Source organism: Petaurus breviceps, unplaced genomic scaffold (assembly GCF_028583685.1).
Source record: "Petaurus breviceps papuanus isolate PSGF00001 unplaced genomic scaffold, PetGlider_PUasm1.0 558, whole genome shotgun sequence".
NCBI lineage: Eukaryota > Metazoa > Chordata > Mammalia > Diprotodontia > Petauridae > Petaurus > Petaurus breviceps.
In genome coordinates this window covers 2,549,596-2,564,196 of record NW_027186376.1, presented here as the reverse complement: position 1 = coordinate 2,564,196, position 14,601 = coordinate 2,549,596, and the positions used below count along the sequence as shown (strand labels likewise).

Here is a 14,601-nt window from a genome sequence, read left to right as displayed (position 1 = left end):
TGTGTCTGTGTGTGTTGTGTTATCTGTATGTGTGTGTCTGTGTGTGTAGGCAGCAGGAGCAGAGGACCCTGCAGACTGGGACACAGTGTAGGGGCCTTGGCCTCCGTGTGGGGAAGGGCTGCTTCTTCCTTCCAGACTGGAGTGGTGGCCAAAGAAGGGGCAGTCCCTGGCCCCTGGGTCCTCAGCTGAGAAGGATGCAGATGCCTTCGAGGCCTCAGGGAGGGAGGGGGGACAGCTCTGGGGGGGGCAGCGGGTAGTGGGCGTGCCTGTGCAGAGAAGGCAGGGGCAGGGAGCTCTAGAGTAAGAGGCCCTGGGGGCCGGGGGGAGCTCGCCCAGAGCAGAGCCCAGGGTGCCCAGGTTCTCCAGGCAGGGTGTGGGTGCCAGACACCCCCATTGTGACCCGCTTGTGTCTGACCCCAGGCAGGAAAGTCATGCAGCCCCAGATCCTTGAGGTGAACTTCAACCCGGACTGTGAGAGGGCCTGCAAGTACCACCCCAGCTTCTTCAACGACGTCTTCAGCGCCTTATTCCTGGATGAGACGAAGAACTGTCATGTGACATGCATCGTCTAGGCCCAGATGCCCCCCTCCGCCATGCGCCTCCGGGCCTGGGGGCGGCCCTGGGGCCTGGACTTTTGGACACTTTGTGCATCGACTTTGCTTGGTGGGCAGGAGCCCGGGTCCCGTTCATTGCTAGCCCGGGCACACCCTCTCTCTGGGAGCCATGCTCTCTCGCTGCGGGCTGACATCGGAGGGCGCTTCATTCTGTGATTTCCCCTCTTCCCCCTGGGAGCCTGTGGAATCTTCCGGGATCATGTTTCCCCTCAGCTCCGCGTCACACTCTGAGGAAGAGGCCGAGTGTGCCAGAGGAGCCTCTGGTCTGTGTGTGACCAGCCCCAGGCACAAAGCCCTTCTTGGGGTCTCTGAGATCGTTGTAGGGCTTGTCTCCCCACTTTACAGAGGCCGCTGATTCATGGGAGTGGAGGCGGTTTGTCGCATGCAACAGAGGGGCCCAGACTCAGCTCAGCTTTGTCATCTTGTGGGGATTCGGGACCACACACACGCACACACACGTCCCACTGGCTTCACTTACTGTCTTGTCCCAGTCTGGGTTTCAAGGCTGAAAGGCCCTGAATCTGTCTGCTCCCCATTGGTTTTCTCTTAGGCCTAAACACCTCAGTCATTTGTTTTAAGTCCTAAAGACTCGTTTAAAGTGATCCTGAAGAAGTTGTGTTTTGTTTTTAGTCTGCGTGTTGTCAGTCACAGAGAAGAGGCCGCCCTGTTTTCCTGTTTGGCCCGGCCTGAGCCTGCCTCTGGCATGAGCAGGTCCCTCGGGCTTCCTCGGTGTGCTGGTCTACAGAATGGGCTAACAGTCCTTGCCCTGTAGCCATGAGGGCGCGTCAGATCAACAGGTTTTGTCACTGCAGATCACGGCACCTGTGGGAGTGATCGTTCCGCTCCCGCCTCACTACCCTGTGCCCCGCAGGCCACAGTCGCTGACCTCTGGCTGAAGGACGCTGCGGTTTCCTTCCTCCTGCTGGACAAGGATCATTGAATGTACTGGGCTCCCTTGCTTTGGCTTCCGCCCTGAAGAGCTTTCTTTGCCATGATTTGTAATCACAATAAAGTCCTGATTTCTATTTAATCCAGCCTCGTTGTCAGTCTCTGCGGTCCTCACGGGTTGTAAGACCACGTTCTGGTCAGCAGCCGTCAGGACATCTTCTGGAGCGCCCCACCCCAGCACTGTGGGTTCCCAGGTTGTCATCATGCAGGTCAGAGCCCAAGCACACCACCTCATCCTCTGGGTCGCCTCCCAGGCCGGGCAGCAGGCAGGCTGGCCCACAGCTCCGCCTCCCCCTCCCCACATCAGTCAGTCGCTAAATGCCTGGTGTGCCCAGGACAAGGGATGAAGCACTCCCCACCCACAAAGCTAGACGGTGGCCTTCACAGCAGAGTACCTAAAGCCCAGCAGTGCAATGCAGAGGAGTTGGGGGGTAGGACATCAGTCGGGGAGACCAGCAAAGGCTTCATGTAGAAGAGAAGGGTTCTATTGAGTGTGAGTGAGGAGGGAATGTGTCGTCATGGGCATGGATGCATCCAGGTAGTGGTTGGGGGGTCATGTATGCAGAACAGAGGAAAGGGCAAGGAATGGACAGTGAGGCCAGACAAGAGGTGAAAAGTTTCAGAAGCTAAATGTGTTCTGTTGGATCTAGGAGGTAACTGGGAGCCAGGGAAGTTTGTGGAGTCGGGGAGGGACGGGGTCAGATCTGTTGAGTGAGCAGAGCCTGGCACTTCTGGATGGGGCCTAGGATCAGGAGGGCTCCCAGGCCCTGCTTGTAGAGCTAGCTACTGGACAAGCATTTATTAAGCGCCCACTTAAACAGAGGCAAAGACACCAATTAGGAAGCCAGACAGTCTGACTCCCACGAAGGTCTCAGAAGAGCATCTGACCAAGTACAGTTTGGAGATCTAAGGAGCGATCCCGGAGCACCCAAAAATGACCATGACCTGAGTCCTGGGAGAAGAGCCAGGCCCTCCCTGCTGCCACTAGCCCAGGAGGGGACATTGATGGTGGAAATGGGCTTGTTCCCCATGGAGCCCACAGGGCAGAGGGCTCAAGGTGATAAGGGAAAGTGTGTTCAGGGGAGGGTGGGCTTGGGGGGCAGCTTGGTCATCGTTGGCCTGAATGGGTTCTGTTGAATTTGGGGGTGTTCAGTGACTCAGACAAGGGGCCTGGTGTGCAGGGGCTGCCTTCCCTGCACAGGCCATGCCAGGGAGACACACTCAGCAGGGAGAGGGAGGGACCAATGGAATGCTGTTTCCTTCCCAGGCAGGCAGGGAGGGCCAGCCCAGAGGACAGAGAGGGAGTAAGATGGCATGCCGTCTCTCTCCAGCCTTGGTAGACTGTCCTAGGCTGGGGGAGGAGACCAACGGATGTGGAATGGTTCGTCTCAGCCGGAAGTCAACATGGAGGCAGGGTGGGGCACCAGTGACACCACGCCTTCTGCTGGCCCAGGTTGGATTCTGGAGCCTGGGGCTTTAGATAAATGGAGTGGTGGGAGAAGGAGAGAATTGGAGGCCAAGGCTTAGTTTTTAAAGGCCTCGTACTTGAAGTACTTAGTTCCTGTCTCACTGAAAGGTGATGGAGTGGGGAGTCTTCCCATTTAAGGAAACCGAGTCAGGTCTAGGGGCTCCCATTTCCATTCCCCCAGTTCTTATGCCTTGAGACCCCTGGGAGCATCCTACCATCCCCCCCCACCCAACAGGTCCTTCCCCTTCATCTCATCCAGTCTTCAGGTACCGCCCAGGCTGCCGCATAGCTGAATCTCAAATCGAATGTCTCCTCAGGATGACCTTCTGCATTGTAATTCTGGTATAGCCGGCTCTAAGTTCCTTGAGGTCAGGGACTGTCTCGCCCTTTCAGAGCAGGAAGAGGTCTTAGAGCCCAGAAGACACTTGACCATCTGCTCTGCCACTTGCCCTGAGGACCCTGGGTGATTCCACCCAAGTGCCCAGCACTGTGTGTGGTACCCAGTGAGTGCCTAATAAATGCCTCTTCACTCCTCTACAGCTGCTTACCTATCTGTGTCCTCTTGGGTGAGGTCTCCCCTCTCTGGACCAGAGTCCCATTGGCTGCAAAATAAAGACATCGTGCCTTCCCTTGCCACCCTCCAGTGACTTGCATGAGGATGGAAGGTGGGGATATTGAAAGGGCTTTGGTGACTGAGAAGCCTGGCCCTGGCAGATCCGGCAGAGGAGAGAACGGAGCCCCACAGAGGTCACTCACTCAGGAGGGGCAGCACGGCCCCACAGAGCCCTGGACCAGAAGTTGTAACCACCAGCTTCCTGTGTGACCTGACCTGGTGAAAATGGGCTCTTGACCACAATCTCTGCATCCAAAAATCTAGGACTCCAGAGGCAGAACTTGGACAAGAGTCCCATTTTAGCTACTGGCTCAATTGTCAGTCTGGCCTGAAGTACCGCAGGCACCTGGGCTTGGCCCTGGGCTTTCATGTCTCCTCGCCATCACCCAGTCTGCCCTTGAGAGGTCTTGCAAACCTTGATTAGGATGCAAAGACAGGCCAAAGCATGGAGCTGACTGATAAGATGAAAGTAGGATTCAATGTAAAGTCTTATACTTGGGTCCCCCCAAAATCAATGTCACCAGTCCAAGATGGGGGAGACATGATGACACAAAAGACTGGGAGGTTCCTAGTGGACCACAAGCTCAATATGACTCGTGTTTTTAAAAAAATGTCTTTTACAGCAGCTGAAAAAAAGCTAATGAAATCCTAAGCCACAGGGAGAGAGTCATGATTTCCAGTAATAAGAAAGTGAGTCTCTTTGTACTCTGCCCACTGGGTTGTGCTCATTCTGGGGGCCACCAATATCTTGTCAGAAAGATATTGATAACCCGGGAGTGACCAGAGGAGGGCAGCCAAGAAGCCTGAGGGCCTTGAGTACCTGACAAATGAAGGTGGCCCTGGATTGTGGAGAGGCAGGTCTGTAGGCCGTTATCAGAAGGGTTGTGATGGGGGATGTGGTGCAGGGAGGGAATTTGGAATTCAATTTTTTTTTTAATTTTAAAAGTAATAATGCAATAAAAATTTTAAAGGGGGTGGCTAAGTGATGCAATGAATAGAGCACCAGCCCTGGAGTCAGGAGGGCCTGAATTCAAATCCAGCCTCAGACACTTAACACTTACCAGCCGTGTGACCTTGGGCAAGTCAACCCCAATTGCCCCCCCTCCCCCTCCAAATAATAACAATAACAATTAGATCTAAGAACTGGAGCCTACAGTGAGGAGGATCATTAATAGATAAGTTGTCAAACAGTACAAATAAACAGTTTTCAAAATAAAAACAGGACTGTGGTGTGAAAGCAGGAGCAGAATTAGCTTGGTTCTATTTGCAGAATCAGGGTCAATGGGTAGAAGAAGCTGAGGAGAGGCAGACTGAGGCTGGATGGCAGGAAATCATTGCCAGCAATCAGGCATGCCCCAAAGTGGGGTGTGCTGCCTGGGGGAGAGTGGGGGAGCGGACGCCTCCTTGGAGATCTGCCAGCAAAGGCTGGACAACCACAGCCGCTACCAGCTGCTGGCTGCTGGGGGTGTTTCAGTGAGGATTTCTGTGAGGTGCAGCCTGGACCATCTTACCCTCCAGATCCTGTGATCCTGGGACTCCCAGGCCAGCCTTCTTTCCGCACACCTGTCCACCCCTAGAACAGACTCTACATCCATAGGTGAGTTTCTGAAAGCACCTGGGATCTCCACATCAAAGGTCTACATCACAGCACAGTTGGTGAGAACTTTATTTGCATATAAAAGTTGGTGCCCTGAGCTGCCACCGTATGGCCAAAGGTAGGACCCAGCTTGGCTTAGCGCGACGGGTCACAGACAGGAGGGCTGGCTCACGGTGGAGGCCAGGGTCATTTAAAAGGCTGGCCCTGGTCACGCAGCCCACTTTTCTATCTTGAGACATCAGTAGGGAATTTTAAAATCAGGTGCCACCTTTGGGTGGCCCCCACCTACAGAGGGAATGTGTTTTGTTTCCTCCCCATGCTGACCCGCTTAAGGAGGAGATTTCCAACTGAAAGCCTCGGGTCAGCTTTAGTAACACCCTCTTCTCGGTTCTGAGACCCATCTCAAAAAGGAATTCAGAACTGCTTTATTCAGCATCAGGGCGACGCTTTTTGTCTCTGTTATCCCGCCAGACACAATAATTCAGGGTGGTGGCCATCATCATCCAGGCCAGGTAAGGGTACATGAGGCGGGCAGCCGTCAGGCTCACTGGGTACCAGGACAGGGTGGTGGCCACCGCAGCCCCACTGGTCAGGATGATCTCCACCAGGCCCTGTGAGGGATGAGAAGGGCAGCACCATCAGTTACCAGGCCCCTGAGGCGCAAGCCCAGAAACTTCAGTGTGGAACAATTTCTAGGCAGAAGCTGCTGGCCCCCTTAGCTGAGAGAGGCTGCAAGGCCAGGGCAGGCCTCAAATCAGGAGACACCGGGCCTCAAGCTGCAGCCCCTCCACTGATGCCCTGTGTGACCTTGGACAAGTCACCTCTCTCAGCCTACATTTTCTTAGCTGTTAAATGGGGGTAACAGAATTTGTACTTAGTGCTTCATAATGCTTGGTTGTTCATACACACACACACACACACACACACACACACATACACAGAGCCAAACCTGAATAAAGCCATGATGGAGATAACAAGAGGGGAATGTCCTTCAAAACAGCTCAGATCCCAAGTGCTGCAGTGGTAGATGGTCCTAGTGAATTTCTGTGGCCTAAAAGCCCCCTGCCCTCCACCCTCGGCTAGGCTGATCCGAAGAGGAGAGCCACCCAGGCTGGCACCAGACGGGCTAAAAGCCTTTCCAGCTCACAGTCTGCAGGAGCCATCAGGAGAGGGGAGAGCAGAGGACCAGTTCTGCCATCATTTCCGCCAGCACTAATATTTAACATCAGTATCACTGCTTCTCCCTTGGCTCTCACCAAACAACACTTAGTGTAACCAAAGGGAAGGTCACAACTCCTACTCTGCCCACTCTCTGAGGCAGGAATATAAAAGGCAGAGAGAGACCAGAGTCCAAACTTACCCAGCCCATCTGGTGAGCACCAAAGAACAAGGGTGGCCAGGCCCAGTTGAGAGCCAGCTGCCCAGCATAGAGTCCCAGGGGCATCAGGGCCTTCTCCGTGAAGCCCCCCAGCTCCTTCCAAACCAGGTAGGAGCCATACCTGAAACAGATCAGAAAGGAGGTGAGCTCCGCATGGAAGGCAGGGTAGAAGACCAGTCCCAGAATATCCAGCTTAGAAGCCAAGTCCAATCTGCCCCCAAGCCTTCCCTGTTACAGCAGTCATGTCAAATGGCTCTCTCTCCACCCTCTGCTTGATGGCGAGGGACCCACCTCTCCAAGGCAAATCCCCCTTTGGACAGCTCTCATTGTTAGGAAGTTTGTCCTGATACCGCACCTAAATCTGTCTCCCTGTAACCTCCCCACCCTGATCCTGGTTCTCCCCTTGCGGGCCAAGCATATCCGGGCTAAGCCCTCAGCCATAGGACAGCCCTTCAAAGGCCTGAAGATTGTTCACACATCCCTGCTCAGTTTTCTCTTCTCCAGATTAAACACGTCCAGGTCCTTCAACAAATCCTTATATAAGATGATTTTGAGGTCCTTTGTGGTCCTGGCTAGGCCCTCCAAACTTTGACCCTCTCAAAACTGAGCACAACACTTCAGATGTGGACTGACTTAGAAGAGGCCTGCATGGACCTTTCGAGTTTGCAAAGCATTTATGTCATTGGACTTGGAAGAAGGAATTTTCCCGGAGGGCTCTGGGCCTGTAATTTAATCTATGTGAGAGAATGGACATTCCCTCCAGATGCAGACAGCGACTCATAGGCAAGTTACAGTCTTAGAGAATGGACTGACTCACTGAGAGGCCAAGCAATGGGCCTCGAGTCACAGAGCTAGTAAAGGCCTGAGGCAGGACTTTCACTTAGGTCTTTGGTCTCTATCCAAACTAAGCATCTTTTCCTCTAGCCTGAGGTTAAATTCGTTTTTTGTTTTTTTTTACTCCCCCATCACACTGTTCTCTTATACTGAGCTTGGAGTCCACTAAGGCCTCCAAATCTTTTTCATATGAGCTGTTGTCTAGCCCTTTTCTGTCTGTCATGTACTTGCAGTTGTTTTGATTGCATTTCTTTTTAAAGTTTCGTTGCCGTTTTTTGTTTTTATATTAATAACTGCATTTCCACAGCACATTTGAACTTTACTAGAACCCAGAGAGACAGGCAATGCCACTGTTATTACAGGTGAGAAAACTGAGGATCTGCAGCCGAAGGGTCACATAGCTGGGAAATTCTGATGCCTAAGCCCAGGCCTCCTGGCTGCACTCTCAGAGGCCTTCCTGCCACAAAGCCTCCTTGGCCAGCCATTCTGGAGGTGATCACAGGACCCAGAGTCCCGGTTGGAAGCCAGAGGCCACCTAGTCGGCAGGCAGGCCAGTGAAGCTGATGGACCCTTTTCACATTCTGGGTTTAAATAATTGAAGGAAATGCTAAATATCAATTAGAGGTGAGTGGAAATACAGCTGTGTTTTTTCCCACCAAGCTCACAGACTTGCTGAAATTGTCCGTGGACTCCATATTAAGGACCCCTGATCCAGTCCGGCTCCATCATTTCACAGATAAGGGGAGCACAGCCCAGAGAACTTAAGTGACTTGTCTAGGGTCACGTAGACAGTCAAGGTCAGAAAAGGGACTGTATCCAGGTCCAGTCCACAGATGGAGTGGTCCTAGCACATCCACTCGCATCCTTCCTGGCTCCCTTGTGAGTCACATCTGTCCTCCTCTGGAATGAGTCACAGAAGAAAGAGTACTGGAATCAAATCCAGACCCCCGCCTCACTGTACCAACACCCCCAGGCCCCACCCAACCCGATCGATACATTTTCCTTCCTACGGGAATTTGTTTGTCCCGTGGCCACTGGAGGGCGCACAAGTCACACCACAAAGCAGCTGTTCTCTTCAAACTCAGTTTCAGCCCCCAGAGTTCTCCTGTTCCCCACATAGAAATTTAGAGTCATAGAGACCACTGAGGGGAAGGGTCCTCCCCAGGGACACAGGCAGATGGGTGGGGCAGAGGAGAGAGCGCTGCACCAGCCATCAAGAAAGCCTAAGTTCAAATCCTGCTTTAGACACACACTAGCCATGGGACCTTGGGCAACGCCCTGAGCCAGCTTCAGCCTCAGTGTCCCTGTCTGTAAAATGGAGATGATAACAGCATCTAGCCTGCAGCGTGTGTTGTAGAAACTAACAGTGCCGAGTACTTTACATTGTTAAAAGTACCTGAAATCGTTACACAAATACTAGCTATTGTGATAAGTCTCAGACCTCAAATGTAGGCATCCTGGCCCTGCTTCCCACCACACAGACCAGGAGCTCATTCTCTAAATACATTAGAACCACAGATCCAAGGAACTTCAGAGTTGGCGACATAAAACAGGGTCAGGACTGGGAGGACCTTAGAGCAGAGAGTATCAGGGCTGGGAGGAACCTCAAAGGCCATCTTGCCCAGTTTTTTGGGGTTTTGTTTTTTTAGGCAATGGGGTTAAATGACTTGTCCAGGCTCACACAGCTAGTAAGTGTCTGAGGATGGATTTGAACTCAGGTCTTCCTGATGCTAGGCCCAACTCTCTACTCACTGCACCACCTAGCTGCTGAAGGTTGTCAGTAGGTGCTTAATAAATGCATGATCTCCATTAGAGCAGGTGTTTCAGGGCTGGGTGTGAGTGGTACTGTCTATACTTTCTGACTTACATTTCATTCTCAAGATAAGCCCCCTACAGGAAACAGAGCCAGCATGCCGAATGGCCCTGGCTACTCTTGGATCATTCTGAGCTCCAGGACCCAGAAGCCCCATAGATATTTCACTTCTCACTCAGCCTATAAAACAGGGATCGTAAAAGTGGTCCCTAAAAAAAGGCCATCTCATCCATCCCCTTCATTGGACAGACAGGGAAACTGAGGCTCAGAGAGAGCAATAGACTTGCCCAAGATCACACGGGTAATTAAGTGACAGAGCCTGGATTTGAACCGAGCTCCCCTAACTCCAAAGCTAACACACTTTCCATGCTGCCTCTGCTTCAAAAGCAAATCTTTCCAGCTCCATCCTTCCCCACCCAAGGGTGCCCCACGGCAGCAGCTGAGGGATGCATGTACCCAGAGGTGAATGCCCCAGAAGAGAAAGACCACTTAGGTCCACTGAGAACCCAGAGACTCCCACTGTCCAACCAGGAGGGCCCTGGGGGTCCTGGAGTCCAACCCCCCACTTCACAGACAGGGAAAACTCCCAACCCCCAGAAGTGACTTTGAATCTCCTTTGTACATATATATATATATATGTTTTATGTTCACATTATGATGTTAATTCTCCCAATAGAACATAAGCTCTATGAGGGTAGACAATGTTTTATTTTTGTCTTTGTATCCTAAGTACTTAGCCCAGTGTGGCATGTAGCACACACTTCATAAATGATTGAGGAAGGAAGGAAGGAAGGAAGGAAGGAAGGAAGGAAGGAAGGAAGGAGGGAAGGAAGGAAGGAAGGAAGGAAGGAAGGAAGGAAGGGAGGGAGGGAGGGAGGAAGAGCAGGCATCTCCCTTACAAATCCATTGCAAAATGACAGGGAGCCTCCCCCCAACGACAGTGATGGGGGGCTCACTACCTCCTGACGCAGCCCATTCCACTTTGGGACAGATTTATGGGAGGAAATGACAGATGCCTCCAGACTGTTGCTGAAGGGTCATCCCCAGGAAGAGGGATCCCTGCCCTGGTGGCCTCAAAGGACCAAGAGCCAAGGGGACAGCCTGCACCAGGGGATGGCCTTCGGGATGCATGGGTGCTCGGAGGGCCCCAGTCCAACTCCCTTGTTCTACAGCTGAGGAAAATGAGGTCCCAGGAGCTGGTGATTTGTCCAAGGTCACACAGTAAATAGCTGAACTGTGAGTTGGACCCGATCTCCAGACTCCAAAGCTGACGTTTTTGTTTTTGTGTCATTGGTTCATGTTTATCGATGCCTCTTTTAATATCACTGTCCCCTGCCCCCACCCTCCCCATCCCCACCAAAGAGGGCCCTCTCTGGTCAGTAAAAAACGTAGCCAAGTAAAGCCAACAGTGTGGGCCTCACTCCACACCTGGGGGCCACCACTTCTTTGTGAAAGCCAGGATGAAGGCTTCATCAGCAAGGCCTCTGGAGGCCTGAATGCCAGCCGTGTCCACGCTCTTCCCATCCTACCACGCTGCTGTGACTCAATAAACAAGATTATAAAAATCAGAGCAGTCCAATAACTGAATGGGTTACTTTGTGAAGTACTGAGATTCCCATGAGCAGAAGTACCCAAGCAAAGACTGAACAGCTACTTGTCAGGGGCACCTAAGAAGGGTCCTGCACCAGGTGGGAAGTGGCTCTCTTCCAGCTCAGAGTCTCATTCTAATTCTACCATGCATTTTTGGTATTTAAATGTATGACAGACCTACCCCATAGCCGTGTACAATGTCCCCCAGACAGGACCCAGCGTCCAGTAGGGTGGATGCCAGGAAGGCTTCTTCAGAGTGGCATACCACGTTGGAACCTCCTGGCTTGTGATCCAGGATCCCAGGATGCCACCAACATTCGGCAACAGCGTGAAACCAAGTGCAGGGACCCATGGGGGCGCCATGTCTAATATGCTCTCTGAAAGACAGATACAGGTGTTCTGTTAGGGTTGGTTGACTGGAGTCTAGAGCAGTATGGGCTGGGTTGGGCTGGGCTGGGCCTGGCCAGGAGGCAGAAGGTCTGGTTCTCATTCTGACCCTACTGCTATCGAATTTGTCACCCTCTGACCCCATTATCACTGTCATTACACTTCATCTTTTTGGATGGCAGCAACCCTGCTCCTTTATATCTGGTGTCCTGTGGACTATCCCACAGGCAGATAAAACTACTTTTTATCATTGAGTAAAAGGATTGGGCTGTGAGGACCTCCTCTATGGGCTGACTGTGAGTGGCTCTGGGGCACTCCCGACAGCCAGGGGGATGACAGGGAACTGCTTCATCCGTTCCTTCATGGGTTCTGATATCCTTTGTTAGGTCTCTGCTTGTTGAAAGGTTTTTGTTCAATATAACTTAAAGATTATGAGTATTTGATACTAAAACAACACTGAGGTCCCACCTGACACCTGTGTCAGATTGGCTAATACAACAAAAAGAAAATGACAAATGTTGGAGGGGATGTCGGAAAATTGGGACCCTTATGCATTGTTGGTGGAGTTGTAAATGGATCCAAATATTGCAAAGAACAATTTGGAACTATGCCCAAAGAGCTACAAAACTGTGCATACCCTTTGATACATCAATACCACTACTTGGTCTGAACACCAAAGAGATCATAAAAAATGGGAAAAGGACCCACATTTACAAAAATATTTATAGCAGCTCTTTTTGTGGTGGCAAAGAATTGAAAACTGAGGGTATGTCCATCAGTTAGGGAATGGCTAAACAAGTAGATAGTTGGGTATGATTGTGATAGAATATTATTGTGCTTTTAGAAATGACAAGCAGGATGGTTTTAGAAAAACCTGGAAGGACTTACATGAACTGATGCAAAGTGAAGTGAACAGAACCAGGAGAACATTGTACACAGTAACAGCAACATTGTAACAATAATAACTGTGAGTGATTTAGCTCTTCTTAGAAATACACTGATCCAAGACAATCCCAAAGGACTCATGATGAAGCCTCCAGAGAAACAACTGGTATGTGTCTGAATACAGGCTGAAGCAGGCTATTTTCACTTTCTTTCATTCTTATATAAAATGACTAATATGGAAATGTTTTACAGGATTGCACATGTGTAACTGATTTCTGATTGCATATCTTCTCAGGGTGGGGAGGGGGAGAGGGGATGGAGGGAGAGAGGGATAGAATTTGGAACTCAAAACTTTTTTTAAATGTTTAAAAATTAGTTTTTTAACATGTACTTTGGGAAAAATAAAATATTAAAAAAAAAGATTGAGTACTTGAGATGACCAAACCCATTTCTTAAAAAAACCTTATGTTGAGAGAATTGGGGGCAGAGGGCCACATCAGGTTCTGTGGTAATGGTCTGGTTCCAGCATTGGTTGGTTGAGTTTTCCAGGATTTTTTGAGATCTGCATTTGTAGTCTGGGATTTATCACCTGCAGGCCATGAAGGTTGGCAAGGTCCTATGACCATGTCAGGTCCTAGGCATTCAGTAGGTACTAAACTCTTACACGAAGCAGCCACGTGCTATACACTCTCCACCATTTTCCTGCATCACCTACGTTGATCACTAAGTTGGGGATCCCTAAGGGACCCTTGTTCAGTTTCTGGTGGCAATAACCTAATCCTGAATCGCCACCATAAACCCCAGGCAAATCTGCAGGACTTTGCCCCATTTTCTTATGGACACAACACTGGCCAGGTTCCTGTGGATGTCTCCCCGGAGGGTCTTTCGATTCTGCTATTAAATCTTTGTAGTTTCATTAGCTCAATCAGAGGAGAGGAGCCACCTTCGGTCCCATTGGAGAAACCCAAAGGTACATGCCTGCTGGTAGCTGTGACTGTCCATCAGTGAAGGAGCCACCAAAAAATTATCATCTTATCCAAAAAATATTTCTGGAGGGTTGTTTGTTTTACCCTGCACATCACATGCTTTAAAACTTTCCCTGTCCTTTTTCTCCCTGTCTGCATGGAAGTGGCAGTCTTTCTCCAGATGCCTTAGGGTGATGGGTGCCAAATTTTGTTCCTGTGGTATGGGGTTTGGGTAGGATACTGGCCCAATCTGGTATTGCCTAGTGTAAACATGACTGTTCTTAAAGTTTCTCAGAAGCCTGTGATTTCTGAGATCCTTCCTGGCTTCCTGGCATTCCTCCTTTGAGGTCCCATGAAGGAAGAAAGATGGTGATATGCTCTCACTTGTTCCTGTTGGGCCTGAGGCACCCACACCTGTGAAGGGCCCAGGTCCCACCTTGGCTCCCTCAGCTCAGCCAAATTCAAATCAACACCTGATAAATCAGAAGCAGGAAGGGAGCAGCAAGGAGGGAAACAGAGGCAGGGCCTACTGGAGCAGGAGGGAGAGTCGAAGACCTAGCCCAGGCCAAGTCATGACAACGACTGACAGAAAAATGTAAGAAGCTTCCTACCCGCCCAGTCCCTATGCCTCAGCCCTGCCTGGAGAGCGGAACCTGGGATGGTAGAAACAGCACCAGAGAGGAGTCAGGAGATATGGCTCCCCCAGTGGTTACTGTGTGACCTTAAGTACATCTGACCTCCTTGCTGGGCCTCAATTTCCCCATCAGTAAATGAATGGCTTATCTTAGATGATCTCAACGGTTCCTCCCACCTCTGACATCCCCATTTCACTGATGGGCAAACTGAGGGCCAAGAGAATCAGAGTGACAGGTCCTAAAGAGCTAGTGAGCGGTGCAGCAGACACCAGAGTTGGGGAGCAAGAGGGAAATCACCTAAGCCCGAAGGCAGGGCTGTGACACCCAGCCCACTCCAAATTCAGGGCCCTCTCTACTACATTGAGCGGCTTCTTTTCAATCCAGGACATTTCAGGAAGGCTATCCCCTAGCCCTAGCCCACACCCCCCATGCACAATCACTGCCCCGGGGATCTGCTGAGTCCCCACTCACCCCTTGGCACAGTGAGCAGGCCCCCAGGGTCCCAGGAGGGGGCCCCTCAAACAAGAGAGCCCAGGATGGACACCAAAAGTGTTGCCTAAGAAACCCCCTATCAGGGCTGGCTTTTGCCCCCAGCCCCCGGGGCTCCCTCCCCAAAGGTCTGAACTTACCAGACTCAAAGAGCAGAGGTCACAGCCAGGCTGGCCCCCTGCACACTAGGACAGCAGGTGGGGCTTTCAGAATAAGACACAGCTGGCTAGCCCAGCCCCAGCCCTTAAAAATCTAATCCAACTCTGTGATTATACAAAGGAGGAAACTGAGGCTGAGGAAGAAGGGGCTAATTCAAGATCACACAGTGAGTTACTGGCATAATCAGTCTTAGTCCTGAAGGACAAACAAGGAAACATTTTCCCTC

General features: G+C 51.2%; 2 protein-coding genes across 2 annotated transcripts in view; one reads left to right on the top strand and one right to left on the bottom strand.

Moving 5' to 3' along the window:
* The window catches only part of TTLL12 (tubulin tyrosine ligase like 12), a 28,853-nt gene extending 27,209 nt beyond the window's left edge, over positions 1-1,644 (top strand). The window contains exon 13 of the mRNA XM_069102902.1: positions 421-1,644. Coding sequence (XP_068959003.1) covers positions 421-572 — 152 coding nt within the window. The 3' untranslated portion in view covers positions 573-1,644. The remainder of the gene's footprint in view (positions 1-420) is intronic.
* A 3,647-nt stretch (positions 1,645-5,291) lies between these two features.
* Positions 5,292-11,218, bottom strand: TSPO (translocator protein). Its single transcript, XM_069102901.1, has 3 exons — positions 11,037-11,218; positions 6,601-6,739; positions 5,292-5,851 (listed from the first exon to the last, which is right to left on the bottom strand). The coding sequence occupies exons 1-3, from the start codon at positions 11,216-11,218 to the stop codon at positions 5,666-5,668; spliced, it is 507 nt and encodes a 168-aa protein (XP_068959002.1). The 3' UTR covers positions 5,292-5,665.
* Positions 11,219-14,601: the final 3,383 nt, after the last annotated feature.

Excerpts from the sequence above, each read along its gene's own strand:
- TSPO (XM_069102901.1), bottom strand. The coding sequence starts at position 11,218 with ATGGCGCCCCCATGGGTCCCTGCACTTGGTTTCACGCTGTTGCCGAAT. Across the intron at positions 6,740-11,036 it reads ACATTGTACACGGCTATGGG|GTATGGCTCCTACCTGGTTT; the intron begins GTAGGTCTGTCA and ends GATCTGTTTCAG. Across the intron at positions 5,852-6,600 it reads GTGCTCACCAGATGGGCTGG|GGCCTGGTGGAGATCATCCT; the intron begins GTAAGTTTGGAC and ends CATCCCTCACAG.